At 38.6% G+C, this 20,866-nt stretch overlaps 1 protein-coding gene across 1 annotated transcript in view; it reads left to right on the forward strand.

The window, feature by feature from the left end:
• Window positions 1-1,680: 1,680 nt before the first annotated feature.
• Window positions 1,681-20,866, forward strand: part of ADGRA1 (adhesion G protein-coupled receptor A1) — a gene marked incomplete at both ends in the record, with an annotated part of 483,384 nt that continues 464,198 nt past the window's right edge. Inside the window, one exon of the mRNA XM_081329555.1 lies at window positions 1,681-1,907. Coding sequence (XP_081185681.1) covers window positions 1,681-1,907 — 227 coding nt within the window. The remainder of the gene's footprint in view (window positions 1,908-20,866) is intronic.

The following is a 20,866-nucleotide window of genomic DNA, read 5'->3' on the forward strand; positions in this document are numbered from 1 at the left end:
CAAAACATAAGGCAACTGGTGAAACAAGGTTTTGTGACATTACAGTATGTGCCTACACGTGATCAAATTGCTGACATGCTGAACAAACCACTTCCTACAGCTCAGCATGAGTATCTGCGTGAGAAGATGTGCCTTACTTGAGTCTTCACTTTGCTGACGAAAGAAGGGGAATGTCACTGCACGTTTTTTTATGTTCGTCAGAAAAGTTCATTTCTAACTGTACATTTTCCCCTGCTCTCTGCACCTGTCGTGATAACTTATCTGGTAACCATAGTGAATCCCATATGACTAGCTATGTTATGGTTTCAGTCTGTTTATTGCGCATGTCTAGAGAAAGTTCTGGGTTGTTATCTGTATTGTTTTATTCTCTTTGCTGTTACTGACTATTACGTTAGGATGTAGTGAGCTAGCTCTCTTTATAATATATAGTTTATATATTTAGTTTTTATATTTTTGTAAGTAAAAGGTATTTAGTAAGATTATGCGTCGTGTTTTTCTTGCCTTCCTGCAAGCATATCATGCATTCTCTGAAGCACGGTCCGTCGCCCTCTACAAAGGTGATTTTTACCTTGACAGTTTTAGAAACTGCTTTTTCTAAACTGAGACATAAACAAGAAGCATGATTATGTGACTTGGGGGAGGAGAAAAGAAACTATATAAAAATAATGAGACTGCTGTAATTATTTAATAATGAATAAACAAAAATAGCAGATCTTGGCTGCAAAAAACTAGACCTCTTCTAGATAGAAAACAAAAACTAAAGTTCCTGAATCTCTTGGCTGACATTTGGTGGGTTTGTGAAATTTTGCAGCTTAGATCTCATCCTCCCCCGACCAAGACTAGAAAGGATATGGCACTAAAGCGCTGTCAGTATTCTTCCACGTTGCATGGCTGAGAAGTCTTGTAACAGCAAGGTAAGATTCCTTTCACAATTACCCAAAGGTGACTGACCTTGTGTGTCACTGATAAGTTTTCCTTCTCCACGTATACTTAAGGATGCTGGTCAAAAGGAGAAACTTGAAGGCAGTTTTATTGCAGGAAATTAGTCCAATTTATGCAATCTGCCTGAGCAGGGGGCTGGACTAGATAACCTCCAAGGTCCCTTCCAACTTTATATTATTATTATTATTATTATTATTATTATTATTATTATTATTATTATTATTATTATTATTATTATTATTATTATTATTATTATTATTATTATTATTAATCTCCCCCATGGCGCGTGGTTAGTCCCGGGGCTGTCTCCTGAGGGGAGGACGGCGTCCCTCGGAAGCAGCACGCGCTGACCTCCCCCACCCCCACCCCCAAACACCCCCAAACAGTAAGAAAAAAAAATTAAGAAAAGTAATTCCTCCAACGGCCGAAAGGTGGGAGGCATTTCATCCGCGGCAGCGCGAAAGCGCGCTCGGTGTGGTCCGCCCAGAGATTCGGCGGCGGGAAGCGGCGGTGCCGAGGGTGAGGGAAGCGCCTCCCGTCTCCGGCCCACTGCGGAGGAGGAGGAGGAGGAGGAGGAGGAAGAAGAGGCGGCGTGAGGGTGGACAGCGACTCCCTTTCGCTGCCAGAGGGCTGCCGTGCGCGCGCCGACTTATGCCATGAGCGGCGCCGCCGCCGCCGCGTCTTACTTAGAGCCGCCAAAACGCAGGAGAACCGAGGCGCCGCCGGCGCCCCCTCGCCATGCACGGGCTGTGCTACTACTCCCTCTGCTTGGTGGCAGCCGCTGCGGTGGGGCTTTCGAAAGGCAACAGGAATTGCCCGGACCTGGTCCTTGACAGCTGTCTATGCACCGCCGAGCGCTCCAAGGGACCCGGCCGGCAAACGCTGCGCATCAAAGTTGTTTGCAGCGGAGGCGAGTTGGCGGAAACTTTGCACCCCTCCCTGCTGCCCAACCGCACCGTCTCCTTGTGAGTAAGAGGACCGGGGGTGGGAGGTGGAGGAAGCAGGGTTTAATTTGCGTTAGAGGCTCAGATCGGGTCCCTGGAAATATTACAAGGGGGGCGGGGGGCGGCCCGGGGCACTTTGTGCATGGTCAGAAGCCTCTACTCTTACTTTTTTTCCCCGGGGGTCTCCGATATAGCCCTAGCATTTCCCGTAGATTCTGGGTCTAGACCAGGGGTAGGCAACCTCGGCTCTTTTATGACTCATGGACTTCGACTCCCAGAATTCCCGAGTCAGCTATGCTGACTCGGGAATTCTGGGAGTTGAAGTCCATGAGTCATAAAAGAGCCGAGGTTGCCTACCCCTGGTGTAGACAGAGCTGCGAGGGGAGCCCTCGGGTGGAATATGCTGCGTTTGCGGGCGAAACGTGGATTAAGTGTTATTAGTTTCAGACAAACCCAGTTCCATGACAGAGGGCTTAAGGGTTGCGTAGCCCTTAAATGTTTACACCGCCTTTGCGGGATTTGTTGGGAGGTGGGGGGGACGACTATGGGCAGGAAATCCCCCAGTCAAAGGACCTGGCTCCAGACCTCTGAACCGAGGAAAGGGGCATTAAATGCTGGTTTGCTGCGTTTTTCAAACCGAGCATGTATGTTGTTGAAGTAAATTTGCTCTTTCTGGAAACGGAATGAGTTGGGACAGAAGGAAGGGCTGAAAAGAGTTATAGGATTCTTTCCCCCAAAAAACTCTAAAGCAGGGGTCTTCAAACTTGGCCCTTTTATGACTTGTGGACTTCAACTCCCAGAATTCCTCAGCCAGCCCTGGCTGGCTGAGGAATTCTGGGAGTTGAAGTCCACAAGTCATAAAAGGGCCAAGTTTGAAGACCCCTGCTCTAAAGGCTAGTTTTTTTTTTAAGGATCCGACGGGGAAAGTTTGATTCCTGCAATGTTAACTTTCCAGCAGAAGAAAGACAAACTCACCTATGGGCGCGGGAAGGCTGAACAGATAATTTTGTGCACCCTTGGAAATCGCACACCTTTTTCCTCCTGCAAAAGAAATGTGACAGGAAGCAATACTTTGGGGATTTTCTGATTTGAAAGTAGGCAAGGAATAGTATATTCTGACATTATCTTTCATAAATAGAAATCATCCTGCAAAGGATAAGGTCTGATCCTTGAATGCAGCTATTTTTGCCTAAAAGCTTGTACAATAGAAGCTTGAATTTTCTGCCTTTCGGACCGTTTGCTAGCATTTTATTTGTTTTGGGGGAAGTAATATATACTGGAAAGTAAATTGAACACTACCTTGCCCAGTGGTTTTCAAATAATTCTCCCATGCTATGGCTTACTTCAAGTATCTTTAAGCCCGACTGAGGTAATTAATTTCAGACCCTAAAGATAACAGCCACAAATGCACTGAATAATAAAGGTTTAACCAGATTTGAGAAATAAGATCTATTCTCCACACATCAGATGCCAATTTTAATGGTTTAAAGTTACAAAAATCTTCATCCCCCACCCCACCTAATGCAATGTTAAATATATATTTTCAGTTCCTCTTACATAAACTAAAATTGATAGGTCTGTTTGTATGCAAATTTACATAGATATTATCACTGAAATCAATAAGAATAATATGCAAATGCCATTAAACATGGACTGTAGATTAGTAAACTGATCTGATTAACAAGTTTGAATATTGGATTTAAGATGGAGAGCAGACTGGTTTATACTGTGTAAACTTTATTCTTACAGCCTGATCTATAGTTTGTTTATTTAAAACAGTGTTGAATGTAATTGATTGTATCATCATTTTTTTCCTCTAAATGATTCATTCATCCAACAAGCCCAGTGCTGTTGAGTGTAATTGTTGACAACTCTTGCTGTGAAAATTTCTAGTCTTTGCCTGAACATTATTCTTAAACTTGACACTTTTCAGAGAGACAACTGAAAAAAGAGAGTAATTTACAACATCTGTGGAGCTTGTGCTTGGAAAATACAGATGTGCTCTGCGTTCTGTTAAACTTTGGCTTGCTCTATTCTTACTATTCTTCTGGGAATCTCATATTAAGGTATAAATGTGCCAACTTCATTTTTAATGGAACTCTTATGACGTTGACAGGATTATTTCAGAAAACTTCAGTAATGTAATTTCTGATGTAATTAAGGATACGGTGCTAACATGTACATGTGAATTTGAAATATATTTAGAAGAAGTGTGCATAGGATCATAGACATTAATTGGGAGTAAGTCATATTCAACATACTGATTTTTCAGTAAATACTCATTGGTCTATGCAGTCTGTTCCTCTCTTAGAGGTTATTAAAGACTACCTCTACATGTTCTTGTGCTCTCCATCCTTGAGTTATTCAGTGAAATTTGGGGATATTGTGAATTCACATTACACAGATGTGAAACCTGCTGTCTCCACTGCTGATCCCAATCCTTTTTCCTGCCTTTGTTAAGTCACTTCCGCCCAAGATAATTAGTGACAAAACCTAACAGATTTATAGTATACCATGAAGCTGCCCCTGGATAATGTTTTAATAAGGGGAAATACTAGTTTAATATACTTGTCTTGGAGTGCTTGTGAGATGAAGGCAGTATTATAGGACATGGCAGAAACAATAACCATGATTAGGAGCAAATAGGGAAATTAATATTCCTTATTCAAATATGGATTCATTTTTGCAGGTTGCTTGAATCATAGTTGTAAACAACGTTTTCTTGAAATAAAATACATTCATTTCACTTGTCTTTAATGGTTTGAAATGTAGATTTAAGCATATTATTAAATGTATACCCTTTTGTCCACATCCACTTAATGCAGAATATTCTGATAAATTTAAACTTATATTAATTGAACTGGTAGAAAATGAAGCCAATAATAATATACGTTTGCTGACTTATTATCCTATTCATGATACTATAATTATATATAGTTTTCAAAAGGTTGGTTACATATGAAAAAAACCAAACCTGTACAGTACAGAACGATTATTTCTGTTTAAAGGAAATCCCATTTAGTGTTTATTTCCAGGTAAGTATAGAATTGCAACTTAACAGTACATGTCAACATTAAACTTTTAAATTGTTTTCATATTTTGACCATTTATTTTGCAAGTAAGTTAAAGGAAACTAGAATATTTAAACAGTTGCTCAAGCAAAATATTAAAATTAAAAAGAAATGCTTTTTTTAGTAGCTGAATATTTTGACTGAAAGTGTCAAATACTTGCTACAAAGAATTAGGTTTTGGATAATCAGATTATATGGTGTGACATTTTGTCAGCTGCAGAAATTGGTGATAAAGTTCATATGGAAGACGTGGAAGCAAATATTTTTATAGCTGTTTACTTCTTTATTTTCTCCGAGAGAAGAGGTTCAGTGAATGGAACACGTTTCAAATGATTTTAACATTTTACATAATTGGAAAAAAATATTAACCAGTCATATGTCATTGTGCTTTCATTAAGACAATTGTAATAATAAATATTTTTTTCATGGATATTTAAACAGAATTTAGAATGTTCAAAGAGCAATTTTATGATGAGATAAATGTATCTGATAGATACATTTATCTATCCATCGCCCAGTACGCTCACACAGAGAAGTCCTCCTCAGGGTACCGTCGGCTACACAATGTCGGCTGGCGAACCCCAGGGGAAGGGCCTTCTCTGTGGGAGCGCCAGTCCTATGGAATCAGCTCCCCCCTGAGCTTCGGATGCCCCAAGATCTCCAGTCCTTTCACCGCGGCCTCAAAACACTCCTTTTCCACCTGGCTGACCTGGACTGACAGGCATTTTAATTATGTTTACAATTTTTAATTTATTTTTTATTTTTTATTTTAATTTATTGCACAGATGACTTTAATTTTAATTTTATCTTAATTTCTGTACTTATTATATGTTATTGTTGTTAACCGCCCTGAGTCCTTCGGGAGATAGGGCGGGATATAAGTCCCATTAATAATAAATGTTTGGGTGCCTGAGCCATTTCCAAGATATTACAGACATTATATGTTGCAGACAGATATATCCTTGTATGGTAAATGATAGGGAAATGGGAAGAAAAGTAGGCCCACTTTGTTCTGGATAGTTATCATTGCTTCTGAAAAATAACATTACTAATTAAAGTGTATGCATCTATTTAAGATTGTATTGGAAGGTACATTTATCTATACTTTCCACAGCCTGTAGTGAATTGATGAAGTTGGGATACTGAAGGGAAAATAACTTTTGTTGAAATGGTTTTTGATACACACAACTGAGTTAAGTATAATTGCTGTTACAGGATTTGTAGATTCTGGCCATTTTTTGGTGTTTGGGTGATGAGGGAATTTCTCAAGCTTGATTTGTATTAACAGATTTTAGCAACTCTATATTTTGGGATGGTGTAAGTGAAGTTCACATAAATTAATAAAGCGAACCGGCAACTGAGACAATTAAGCAGCTGTTCTGCCTTCTTGATGTTTAAAACGGAACTTTTTTAAAAAAATATTCTCCATGCATGCCATTCTGACTAATAATTCATGTTCCTTGAACTCTACAATTTTAGCTCTTTGATTTTTGTAAAAATGCATTTTGATTTATAATCAAAAATATTACTGTAGTGCAGGGGTCCCAACCTGTGGGCCTCAGCTCAGTACTGGTCCGCGGCCTGTTGGCCACCTGGCATGGGGCTGGGTGCTAGCGGCCCCATTTGCCCATGTGTACAGGCAGTAGTGTCGCCAAGGGTACGTGTGGCTCTGTGCATGCATGCAGGCGTTAACGCTGCGGTGGTGGGTGTGGCCCATTTGCGCATTCGCATGCATGCAAATTTACCTGCTCTCCTTTTCCCTCTAGGTCACCAAAGTGGAAAAGTTGGGGACCTGTGCTGTAGTGAATGAAGTATTTCGCACTTCAATGTTAGATTAATAGTGTGTCACTAAATGATTAGAGGTAGACTTCATTTTACTTGTCACCAAATATATCAAGATAATTGACACATTATTTTGAAATATTGAAATGGATTCGTAGCTGGCTGACAGGCTGTACTCAGCGTGTGGTCCTCAATGGAACTGCATCTACATGGAGGGAAGTGTGTAGTGGGGTGCCCCAGGGCTCTGTTCTGGGCCCAGTGCTCTTCAACATCTTCATCAACGATTTGGATGAGGGGATAGATGGGGAACTCATCAAATTTGCAGATGACACCAAGCTGGCAGGAATAGCCAATACTCCAGAAGATAGGCTTAAGATACAGGAGGATCTGGACAGACTCGAACACTGGGCACTATCTAACAAAATGAAATTCAATGGTGAAAAAAGTAAGGTTCTACATTTAAGCAGGAAAAATCAAATGCACAGGTATAGTATAGGTGGTACCTTGCTCGATAGTAGTAACTGTGAGAGAGATCTCGGAGTCCTACAATCACTTCAATATGAGCCAGCAGTGTGCTGCAGCTGCCAAAAAAGCCAACACAGTGCTAGGCTGCATTAACAGAGGGATAGAATCAAGATCACGTGAAGTACTAATACCACTTTACAATGCCTTGGTAAGGCCACACCTGGAATACTGCATCCAGTTTTGGTCACCACGATGTAAAAAAGATGTCGAGACTCTAGAAAGAGTACAGAGAAGAGCAACAAAGATGATTGGGGGACGAGGCTAAATCATATAGGGAACGGTTGCTGGAATTGGGTATGTGTAGTTTAATGAAGAGAAGGGTGAGGGGTGACATGATAGCAGTGTTCCAATATCTCAGGGGCCGCCACAAAGAAGAGGGAGCCAAGCTATTCTCCAAAGTACCTGAAAGCAGGACAAGAAGCAATGTACGGAAACTAGTCAAGGAGAGAAGCAACCTAGAACTAAGGAGAAACTTCCTGACAGTTAGAACAACTAACCCGTGGAACAACCTGCCTCCAGAAGTGGTGAATGCTCCAACACTGGAAGTTTTTAAGAAGAGACTGGACAGCCATTTGCCTGAAATGGTATAGGGTTTCCTGCCTTAGCAGGGGGTTGGACTAGATGACCTCCAAGGTCCCTTCCAACTTATTATTATTATTAAATACAACACTAGTTGTTTTTATCACTGGTAACGTATATACCTGATGTATTTTGAGTTTACTGATTAGGACAACCATCATTAGAAAAAAATGATGAACTCCATAACAAATCCTATAGGTGTAAGCTTGGCTAATACAGGTAGTCCTCGACTTACAACCACAATTGAGCCCAAAATTTCTGTTAACAGAGAAATTTGTTAAGTGAATTTTGCCCTATTTTACAACCTTTCTTGCCTCAGTTGTTAAGTGAATCAGTTGATAAGTTAGTAACCTGGTTGTTAAGTGAATTTGGCTTCCCCATTGACTTTGCTTGTCAGAAGGCCTTAAAAATTGATCACATGATCTTGGGATACAGCAATTGTCATAAATATGAGTCCGTTGCTAAGCATCTGAATTTTGATCACATGATCATGGGTATGCTGCAAAGGTCGTAACTGAAAAATGGTCATAAGTCACTTTTTCAGTGCTGTTGTAACTTTGAATAGTCACTAAATGAACTGTTGTAAGTCGAGGACTGCCTGTATCTAATTACTAAATATGTTGCATATTTATTGTATATTTATTTTGATAGGCATTCAGAAAAACAAAGCAGTGTTATATGTACTATCTTCATTAGTACAGCAACAATACCTTTGATTAATATAGTTTATTAGCAATTAACTATGACATAAAATCTCATTGATTTAATTTGTAAATTTACTCTTGTTTGCTAATGGGGGTTTCCCGATACTCCCATGTAACACCTCTACTCCGCGAGCTACATTGGCTTCCGGTTGCCCTCCGGGTGAAATTCAAGGTGCTGGTTATCACCTATAAAGCCCTACATGGCCTGGGTCCGGGATATTTGAGGGAACACCTGCTGCCGGCATCAAACGCCCTTCGCCCAGTGCGCTCCCACAGGGAGGGTCTGCTCAGGGTGCCGCCGGTGAGAGATTGCCGGCGGGTGACACCCAGGGATAGGGCCTTCTCAGTGGGAGCGCCTGCCCTCTGGAACCAGCTGCCGGTGGAGCTGAGGACTGCCCCCGACCTCCGATCATTCCGCCGGGGCCTGAAGACCTGGCTCTTCGAGCTCTCGGGCCCAGGCTGAGGAGAAAATTTTAACTGGGGTTTTTAAGTGTACAGGGTGAATTTAATATTTTTTAACTGGTTTTAACTTTTGTACGTTTTGATTTTTAATTCCCTGTAAACCGCCCTGAGTCCTCAGGGAAAGGGCGGTATATAAATAAATAAATAAATAAATAAATAATTTACTTGAGTATATAGACAGTGGTCTTATTTCAATAATCCTTTATTGATTTGCAGAATCATGCTATATTAGTTTGTCATGACAGCTGATTCCTATAATTTTTTTCTGTAATGGTTCAAAGTTTGTATTTGGAGCTTTTTGTACAGTTTTTTTAAATGATATCTCAATTAGTAGTACGCTTTTGCCTAAGCATAAAATCAGTCTTTTAAAACTATGTTGATTATGTATTATTTCTATTCAGTACCATATTATCACACATTGATTGATTTGTTGAGGGTGAAAGTAATTGCAATGTGATAAAAATGCACATCTGTATCATTTTATGGTAATGTATTGTCAAAAAGTGGCTCTGAATAAAATAATTAAAAAAATTCCGCATTCTATAACTTGTAAATATTTATTACTACTACAACTACTACTAACTTGTACCCGTTTGGGCTTTAACTTTTTCTACTCTAAATTTATTACCCTTTTTGCTATAATTTATTTTTTCTTCTGTTATAGTTCAATGATATATTACTTCCACATCTGTAAACCATTTAGTGTTGAAGTTTATTGTCATTGAGTTGATAAATTTAGTCATGTAAGATAGTTTGTTAATTTATTTCCCAAATCAGTACAATTTTTTTAGTGTTTTTCACCTTATACAATTACATTTTTAATTTTATGACCGTAATAATACATAGTTGAAAACTATTCTTCTAAATATACTGTATATACTTTGTAAACTGTATGTTATCTGAAAATATGCTTTCTTCCTGTTTCACTGTAATGCTGCAAATTTATATTTTGCTGTGTCTTGGTTTGAGTTAGTTCAAGGCTTTTTATGAGGAATATGTCAAAGGTATACACACATACATACACACATACACACACACGCAACACGCACTTGATTCTGAAGGAAGTTTAACAAAGCCAGTTAGAGATCGTTTTCTCTGATGCAGCTTTTTCTTGACAAATTTTAAGAAATGGCTTTTAGTTATCTCCGAATCACACTTTATAAAATATACAATTAAAAACAAGGAAGTTTATCTACAGAAGATTATACAGGATAAATTTTATTTTTTCCTTGTGGCAATGAAATATCAGCATTATCCAATATATTTAGCAATATATTTTTTAAGTGTCATATTCTTTTAGTTTTTCGCTTGGTATGCCTCTTTAATAAAAAAAAAGCAGAAGCAAAAACAAAGGACCTAACAGGATGTTTAGCATCACTCATTCCTACAAAAATGACTAAGCACTAGAATACTGATGATCTAGAAAGAGAGTTTAAACATCTATTCAGAATAAGCAATTTTTTTCTTATTTGTTTTTCTCATCTACCATTTCTTTGGAAATGCTAACCTATATTTCTGTATGTCGCTGTTACATGTATGGCTTGCAAGTGATCCTTGGTATTATCTGAAGTACAAATAGTCCTTGACTTATAAGAGTTCATTTAGTCACCGTTCAAAGTTACAATAGCACTGAAAAAAGTGACTTATGACCATCTTTCATACTTATGACCGTTGCTGCATCCCCATGGTCAAGTGCGCAAAATTCAGACACTTAGTAACTGACTCATATTTATGATAGTTGCAGTGTCCCAGGGTCAAATGATCCCCTTTTGTGACTCATTAATTTAAGAACTGTAGTGATTCACTTAATAACTATGGCAAGAAAAGTCATAAAATGAGTCAAAATTCACTTAACAAATGTCTCGCTTAGCAACAGAATTTTGGGCTCAATTATGGTCATCAGTCGAGGACTACCTGTATAATTTTGGGGATCCCCTAGACCTGGGATAGGCAACCTTGGCTCTCTTATGACTCGTGGACTTCAACTCTCAGAATTCCTGAGCCAGCCATGCTGCTCAGGAATTCTGGGAGTTGGAAGTCCACGAGTCATAAAAGAGCCAAGGTTGCCTACCCCCGACCTAGAGAACCTTTATTTTACTTTTGTTAGATAAATTAGTCTTGCTTTTTCTGACTCTTGAAATCCACCACTGTTTCCTTATCTTCTTCGGAAGTTCAGTCCACTCTGCTTTAACCAAGGATCTTTTGACTGATCATCTGTCTTTTTTTTTATTGAAAAGTTTTACAAAATTTTTAATAATAAACCCCCCCCTCCCCATCAACCCTCTCCCCTTCCCTCCCCACCCCCGGACTTCCCAAAGCAGAATACAGGGTATTACATATAGCAATCTTATGCAAACATATGCTAAATATCTATTACAACGTTAACAAACCTTCCACCCTTTAACTCCCTTATAACAAAACTAAAGTAATTATAATAACACTTCTATAATTGTTAAGAATTATTCATATGCTATTTGAAACTTTTTAGTCCCATATTTGTTCTGAATGTAATCAATCCATCTTTTCCATTCCAAAATATATTTTTCTTGTGACTGTTCTTTAAAATATGCTGAAACTTTTGCCATTTCAGCTACGTCCATTACTTTAAGTATCCATTGTTCTATTGTAGGTAAATAATCTTTCTTCCAATGTTGCGCCACCAACAGTCTGGCTGCCGTTATTAAGTGTAACATTAATTTAGTTTCTATAACAGTACAAGCCAAAATAATCCCCAATAAGAATAGCTGCGGAGTAAATCTTATTTTTTTCTTAAAAACTTTCTGAAAAATCCACTATATTTTTATCCAAAAGGCTTTAACATTTTTACATGTCCACCATATATGATAATGTTGCCTCTTCACTACCACATCTCCAACACTTAGGCGGTTGATTTGGATACATACATGCTAACTTTTTAGGATCTAAATGCCATCTATAAAACATCTTGTAAAAATTCTCTCTTAAGTTTTGTGCTTGTGTAAATTTTACATTTCTAAACCAAATTTTTCCCCAAGTATCCATCATTATAGGCTCTTGAATATTCTGAGCCCATTTTGTCATACAATCTTTAACTCACTCCGATTCTGAATCAATCTCTATAAAAGCATTATATAACCTTTTTATATGCGATTGACTTTGATCTCTAATTTGCTTTATCAAATTTTCATCAACTTTTATTATACCAATTTTCTGATCTATCCACCTAGCTTGTAATTGTATAAACTGAAATCAAGTCTGTACTATCTTTTCTTCCTTTAAAACATTTAAAGGTTTCAGTTTCAAAATATTCCCTTCCATCCTAAGAAGTTCTTTATAAGTAATCACATCTTGTTTCTGCTCCGCATTTATATTTCCTATTGCATGTCTAGGTATTGCCCATATAGGTATTTTGTTATTTAATATATATTGGTACTTTTTCCAAACTCTGAACAAAGCGTTCCTTAAGATATGAGTCTTAAAAATATTATCCACCTTTTTGTCATAAAATAAATACGCATGCCATCCATACAATAAATCATACCCCTCAATATTCAATATTCTTTCATCTGTTAAATTGAACCAATCACTAATTATTGATAACACAACTGCATCATAATATAATCTCACATTGGGCATCTTCAAACCCCCTCTCTCACGTGCATCTTGCATTATTTTAAGCTTTACTCTCGGTCTTTTCCCTGCCCAGATAAATTTATTAATACCTTTTTGCCACTCATTTAAATTTGCATCTTTCTTAAGTATTGATATCATTTGGAACAAAAATAAAAATTTTGGTAAGACATTCATCTTCACGGCTGCTATTCTCCCCAACCAAGACAATTGTAATTTTTTCCAACTATCAATCTCCTTTTGTACTTTTTGCCATAACAATTCACAATTGTTTTTATATAATTCCACATTCGATGCTGTGATATATACCCCCAAGTATTTAACCTTTTTTACTATTTCAAATCCTGTTGATTTTTCTAACGCTTCTCTTTGTTTTATAGTCATATTTTTTGTTAATATTTTAGTTTTTTGCTTATTAACTTTAAATCCAGAAACTTGTCCATATTGTATTATCACATCTAATAATTCTAAAACCGATTGAGTAGGTTGAGTTAAAGTAACAACCAAGTCATCTGCAAACGCTCTCAATCTATAATTTTGATGCCTAATTTTAATTCCCTTTATCTTATTTGATTCACGTATTTTAATCAATAATATTTCCAGTGTTAGAACAAACAACAATGGTGATAAAGGGCATCCCTGCCTTGTTCCTTTTTCAATTTTACAAATTTCTGTTAAATTACCATTAACAATTATTTGTGCCGTTTGCTTTTGATATATTGCTTTAATAGCCTGTAAAAAATAATCCCCAAATTCCATCTTTTCTATTACTTTCAATAAAAATTGCCAATTCAATTGATCAAAAGCTTTCTCTGCATCTAAAAATATCAATGCAGCAGAGACTTGGTTGTTTCTTTCCAAATATTCCAATAAATTAACAATTTGTCTTACATTGTACTTCATTTGTCTACCAGTTATAAATCCCGACTGATCATTATGTATCACTTGTTGCATTATGTTCATTATTCTATTTGCCAATACTTTAGCAAATATCTTATAATCAGTGTTTAAAAGAGATATTGGTCTATAATTCTTTGGTTGACTTAAGATCTTGATCCTCCTTTGGAATCAATGTTATGAAAGCTGTTCTCCATGATAGGGACACTACTCCCCCAAGTTGAATTGTTCTAAATAAGTCCTTCAAAGGCTCCACCATTTCTGACTGCAAATTTTTACAATAACTAGCTGTCAATCCATCTGACTGATCATCTGTCTTGAGGTCCTTTAAATGTCTAATGCTAAACTGATTTGGTTTAGACCTAGATGAACAATCTCCTGCTGTTAAACTGTTTCCTTCACCTACTTGCTAGTGAAGCACAGAGAATTTCCTTCTCTTCAGCATGCAGATGGAAAAAGTCAAGAGGCCCAGGGTTTCTATTGGAGCATGTTATTTAATAAACTTTTTGTCCTTTTGGACCTTAAGAGTCTGTCTCTAGTTAACAGGCTTGGTTCTGTTCATCAAGTATAAGTGACTATGGATGATAACAAAGGGCAAGATTCCAACCATGATTATTTTAAAAAGAGCCAGTTTGGTGTAATGGTTCAGATAATTACCCAGCAATCAGAAACTGTAAGTTCTAGTCCTGCCTTAGGCCTGAAAGCCAGGTGGGTCACCTTGGACCAGTTACTCTCTTTCAGTTCAACTCTCCTCACAGGGTGGTTGTTCTGGGGAAAATAGAAGGAATGAGTATTATGTATGTTGCCTTGAGTTAATCATAAAAGTAATAAAGGAAGGGAAAAAGTCTAATAAAAAATAAATACAAAATTCCCTAGATGTTTCAATATAACATGAAGATGTGCCAGATACTGTTTTGTTCTGATATTATATTATTAGGACTTGATCCATTCATAAATAATAACATTATGTATGAATATCCTTGACCACTAATTCTATTTCATTTAGACTAAAATATAATGGAATTAATGATCAAGGACAATAAGAAATATTTTTATTATTGCATGCAGAAAGATGGAAGAATAGTGAAATACCCACAACAGTAGATTAGATTATAACATTGATGGAGCTTGTGGAAATGGCTAAATTGAAGACTTTGGTCACAGAAAAATGATAAAAGACCTTTTAAAAAGATTGGAAGCCTTATATGGACTTTTTACTGAAAGAAGAAAAGACTGGCCTGGTGATTTATGGATTTGGAGGTTAAAAAGGGTTAAAGAGTGAGGGGAAAGAATAAGAGGGCAATTACTCAATGGAAAGATGGGAGGAAATCAAAATTCTGTTTCTTTTTTTTACTTTTTATTGTTTCCTATCTTATTTTTCTTTTCATTGTTTGCTTCTGTATTCTAAAATTCTAATAAAATATTTTTAAAGGACATTTATATTTTTGAATCTTTTGCACTTTCTAACTGGGTGAATGGCTTCTAAAGAAAGTAAACAATCCTTTAAAACCTATGCAGTGTGGGAAGGTCTTTTTAAATTTTATTTAATGGCTAAAAATCCTTCATATTTACTGAAGTGCTGGGCCCCTTGTATTAAGGCTTCTGTGGTGTTTCAATAGGTGGCAGCACCTGGCTAAGCTTATCTGATCTTTAAAGCTAAGCATCATTTCGTACTTAGATGGGAGGATACCAGAATATTAGGGCTATAGGCAATGGCAACTCAGGAAAGTTTTAAAATCATCCTGGGAGGAGGAATGATGATCCATTTGTGTATCATTTCCAGGGAAAATGAAAATGATTAAATTGACTAAATGCACAAACATAGTTCCTGGATGACTAATGAACCATGCTGCATTGATAAGGAGAGTGGTTATAAACTATTTTCATCATCCTTTTCCCCTCAATTGCTTTGTTGTTGTTAGTTGTGAAGTCATGTCCGACCCATTGTGACCCCATGGACAACATTCCTCCAGGCCTTCCTGTCCTCTACCATCTTCTGGAATCCATTTAAGCTCACACCTACTGCTTCAGTGACTCCATCCAGCCACCTCATTCTCTGTCGTCCCCTTCTTCTATTGCTCTCAATCTTTCTTCCCAGCATTAGACTTTTCTCCAGTGAGTCCTTCCTTCTCATTAGGTGGCCAGAGTATTTGAGTTTCAACTTCAGGATCTGGCTTCTAAAGAGCAGTCAGGGTTGATCTCCTCTAGGACTGACCGGTTTGAACGTCTTGCAGTCCAAGGGACTCACAGGAGTCTTTTCCAGCACCATAGTTAAAAGTCCTCAATTCTTCGGCGCTCAGCCTTTCTTATGGTCCAACTTTCACAGCCATACATTGCAACTGGGAAAACCATAGCCTTGACTATATGCACTTCTGTTGGCAAGGTGACGTCTCTGCTTTTTAGTATTCTGTCTAGATTTGCCATAGCTTTCCTCCCCAGGAGCAAGCGTCTTTTAATTTCTTGGTTGCAGTCTACATATGCGGTGATCTTGGAGCCCAGGAAAGTAAAATCTGTCACTACCTCCATTTCTTCCCCATTTTTTCCAGGAATTGAGAGGGCCGGATGCCATGATCTTTTTTTTTAATGTTTATTTATTTATTTATTTATTTATTTATTTATTTATTTATTTATTTATTTATTTATTTATTTATTTATTTATTTATTTTATATACCGCCCTTCTCCCGGAGGACTCAGGGCGGTGTACAGAGCAATAAAGTAAGAATACAATAAAGCAACAGAGTGAGAAAATTGTAAAACCCAAATCCATTAGGCCAGGCCGGCTTGTTGGAATAGATAAGTTTTTAGATCACGCCGGAAGGAGCGAAGGTCGGGGGCCGTCCGGATTTCAGCTGGTAAGCGGTTCCAAAGGATTGGCGCACCCACCGAGAATGCTCTCCCCCTGGGGGTCACCAGCTGACATTCTCTGACCGGTGACACCCTGAGGAGGCCCTCTCTGTGGGAGCGCACAGGACGGAGGGATGTTGACTCTGGCAGTAGGTGCTCCCGTAGGTAATCCGGACCCACGCCATGTAGGGCTTTGTATGTCATCACTAGCACCTTGAATTTCACCCGGAAGGCAACTGGAAGCCAGTGCAGCTCACGGAGCAGAGGTGTAATATGGGAGTATCGGGAAACCCCCAAAAGCATTTGTGCAGCTGCACTCTGCACCAGCTGAAGCTTCCGAGTGGTTCTCAAGGGCAGCCCCATGTAAAGAGCGTTGCAGTAGTCAAGATGAGAGGTCACAAGTGCATGGGTGACTGTACGCAAGGCATCCAGGTCCAGATAGGGTCGCAGCTGGCGCACCAGACGAACCTGAGCGAAGGCCCCTCTAGTCACAGCTCCTATATGATCTTCTAAGGAGAGCTGTGAATCTAATGTTGAGTTTCAAGCCCACTTTTGCACTCTCCTCCTTCACCTGCAACAAGAGGCTCTTTAGTTCCTCTTCACTTTCTGCCATTAGAGTGGTATCATCTGCATATCTTAGGTTGTTGATATTTTCCCTGGCAATTCCAACTTTTGATTCATCTAGCCCTGCCTTTCTCATGATGTGCTCTACATATAGGTTAAATAAGCAAGGTGACAGTATACAGCCTTGCCGGACTCCTTTCCCAATTTTGAACCAATCAGTGGTTCCGTGTCCAGTTCTCACTGTTGCTTCTTGACCCGCATATAGGTTTCTCAAGAGACAAATAAGATGGTCTGGTATTCCCATCTCTTTAAGAACTTGCCACAGTTTGTTGTGATCCACGCAATCAAATGCTTTAGCATAGTTAATGAAGCAGAAGTAGATGTTTTTCTGGACCTCATCCCTAGCTTTCTCCATGATCCAGCGTATGTTGGCAATTTGATCTCTAGTTCCTCTGCCTCTTCGAAATCCTGCCTCTACTTCTGGTAGTTCTCGATCCACATACTGCTGGAGACTAGCTTGTAGGATTTTAAGCATAACTTTACTAGCATGTGAAATGAGTGCAATGGTGCGATACTTTGAACATTCTTTGGCATTGCCTTTCTTTGGAATTGGAATGTAAACTGACCTTTTCCAATCCTGTGGCTACTATTGAGTTTTCCAAATTTGCTGGCAAATTGAGTGTAGCACTTTTACTGCATCGTCTTTTAAGATTTTGAAAAGCTCAGCTGGAATACTGTCACCTCCACTAGCTTTGTTGCTTCTCAGCTTTCCTAAGGCCCATTTCACTTCACATTCTAGGTTGTGTGGCTCGAGGTCAGTGACCACCCAATCGTGGTAATCTGGGACGTTAAGCTCGTTCTTGTATAGTTCTGTGTAATTTTTCCACCTCTTCTTAATCTCTTCTGCATCTGTTAGGTCCCTGCCATTTTGGTCCTTTATCATGCCCATCTTTGCATGAAACACTCCCTTCATCTCTCCAATTTTCTTGAGATCTCTGGTCCTCCCTATTCTATTGTTTTCCTCTATTTCTTTGCAGTGTTCATTTAAGAAGGCATTCTTATTTCTTCTAGCTATTCTCTGGAATTCTACATTCAATTGGGCATATCTTTCTTTTTCTCCCTTGCCTTTCGCTTCCCTTCTTTCCTCAGCCATTTGCAAAGTTTCCTCAGACAGCCATTTTGCTTTCTTGCATTTCTTTTTCTTTGGGATGGTTTTAGTTGCTACTTCTTGTACAATGTTGTGAACCTCTGTCCATAATTCTTCAGGCACTCTGTCTATCAGATCTAATTCCTTAAATCTATTTGTCACCTCTACTGTGTACTCATCAGGCATATGATTTAGTTCATATCTTGAGTGGCCTTGTTCTTTTCCCCACTTTCTTCAATATAAGCCTAAATTTTGCAATGAGAAGCTCATGGTCTGAGCCACAGTCAGCTCCTGGTCTTGTTTTTACTGACTGTATAGAGCTTCTCCATCTTTGGCTGCAGAGCACATTTTCAATCTGATTTCTATGTTGGCCGTCTGGTGATGTCCATGTGTAGAGCCATCTCTTGGGTTGTTGGAACAGAGTGTTTGCTATGACCATCATATTCTCTTGACAAAATTCTATCAGCCTGTGCCCTGCTTCATTTTGTACTCCAAGGCCAAACTTGCCTGTTATTCCGGTTATCTTTTGGCTTCCTACTTTAGCATTCCAATCCCCCATGATGATAAGGAGATCATTTTTGGTGTTAGTTCTATAAGGTGCTGTAGGGCTTCATAGAACCGGTCAATTTCATCCTCTTCAGCACTGGTGGTTGGGGCATAGACTTGGACTACTGTGATATTGAATGGTTTACCTTGGATTTGCACTGAGATTATTCTGTCATTTTGGGGGTTGTATCCCAGTATTGCTTTTCTACTCTTTTATTGACTGAAGGCTGCTCCATTTGTTCTGAGGGATTCTTGCCCGTAGTAGTATACCTGATGGTCATCCAAATTAAATTCACCCATTCCTGTCCATTTTAGTTCGCTGATTCCTAAGATGTCGATGTTCAGTCTTGTCGTCTCTTGTTTGACCACGTCCAGCTTGCTTTGATTCATGGATCTTAAATTCCAGGTTCCTATGGAGCAAAAATCTTTACAGCATCGGACTTCCTTTCACCACCAGATGCATCCACAGCTGAGTGTCCTTCCTGCTTTGGCCCAGTCACTTCATTCTTTCTGGCGCTACTAGTATGTAGTCCTCTGCTCTTCCCCAGTAGCATATTGGACACCTCTCAATTGCTACTAAGTATTTAATATACATATATACATATATATATGTACATATATATACATCTACATCTACATATATGTGTACATATGTACGTATACATATATATATATATATGTGTGTGTATGTATATGCAAAGGTAAAGTTTCCCCCGCACATGCGTGCTAGTCGTTTCCGACTCTAGGGGCCAGTGCTCATCTCCGTTTCAAAGCCGAAGAGCCAGTGTTTGTCCGAGGACGTCTCTGTGGTAATGTGACCGGCATGACTAAACGCCAAAGGCACACTGTTTTCTACTTGCATTTTTTATGTGCTTTCGAACTGCTAGGTTGGCAGAAGCTTGGACGAGTAACAGGCACTCACTCTGTTACGCGGCACTCGGGATTCGACCCGCCAAACTGCCGACCCAGGCCAAAGTAGGAAAGAAAGAGTTAATTAGCAAGGTGCATTCAAAAAGCCTTGACAAATTCTTAACACATATTTCCCTTGCCTTCTAGCTAATAAAAGAGAGAAAGAACCTGTGGCTCAGGAAGTTAAAACAACTGCCTAATATATAATCAGCCCAGGTTCGAATCTCAGATAAATGGTATGACTGACTGATGAGAACATAATAAGTTTGAAATGATCATCTCAGCCTCCCAAATTCTTTATTAGCAATTTGAATAATTTACACAAATAATGAGCTGTCGTAAGTTGACTATATCCTGTGGATAAGCCTTGAGTCAGGCCAAAGCAGGAAAGAATGAGTTAATTAGCAAGGTGCATTCAAAAAGCCTTGACAAATTCTTAACATACATACATACATACATAGATACATACATACATATACACACACACACACACACACACACACACACAGACACATTTACATTCTTTGCAGAATTGTAGTCTTTACCAGCATCCTGTAAGTTGTCAATATTACCGTATTTTCCGACGTATAAGACAACTGGGCGTATAAGACGACCCCCTACATTTCCTGTTAAATTATAGGGTTTGGGCTATACTCGCCGTATAAGACTACCCCTCTTCCAACGCACACCAAATAAAAATTAAAAAACATCAGATTTGATTTTAATATGGTAATTTTAATTCAAATGCTTATGACATGCAGGTACTTAGTAGGAAAACTGTCACTTATAAACATAAGGCTGTTTGTCATCAAACATGTAAACATAAAACTGCAAGTGGATTAAACTTTAATAATAATAATAATAATAATAATAATAATAATAATAATAATAATTAATAATAATTAATAATAAGAAGTTGGAAGGGACCTTGGAGGTCATCTAGTCCAACCCCCTGCTAAGGCAGGAAACCCTATACCATTTCAGACAAATGGCTGTCCAGTCTCTTCTTAAAAACATCCAGTGTTGGAGCATTCACCACTTCTGGAGGCAGGTTGTTCCACTGGTTAATTGTTCTAACTGTCAGGAAGTTTCTCCTTAGTTCTAGGTTGCTTCTCTCCTTGACTAGTTTCCATCCGTTGCTTCTTGTCCTGCTTTCAGGTGCTTTGGAGAATAGCTTGGCTCCCTCTTCTTTGTGGCAGCCCCTGAGATATTGGATCACTGCTATCATGTCACACCTCACCCTTCTCTGCGTTAAACTACACATACCCAATTCCAGCAACCATTTCCTATTTTCCTAATTCACTTTTTCACTTTTCCTAATTCACTCTAAAGCTTTCCCT

The sequence above is a fragment of the Vipera berus genome (genome assembly GCF_964194415.1).
Source record: "Vipera berus genome assembly, chromosome: 5".
In the NCBI taxonomy this organism is placed as follows: Eukaryota; Metazoa; Chordata; class Lepidosauria; order Squamata; family Viperidae; genus Vipera; species Vipera berus.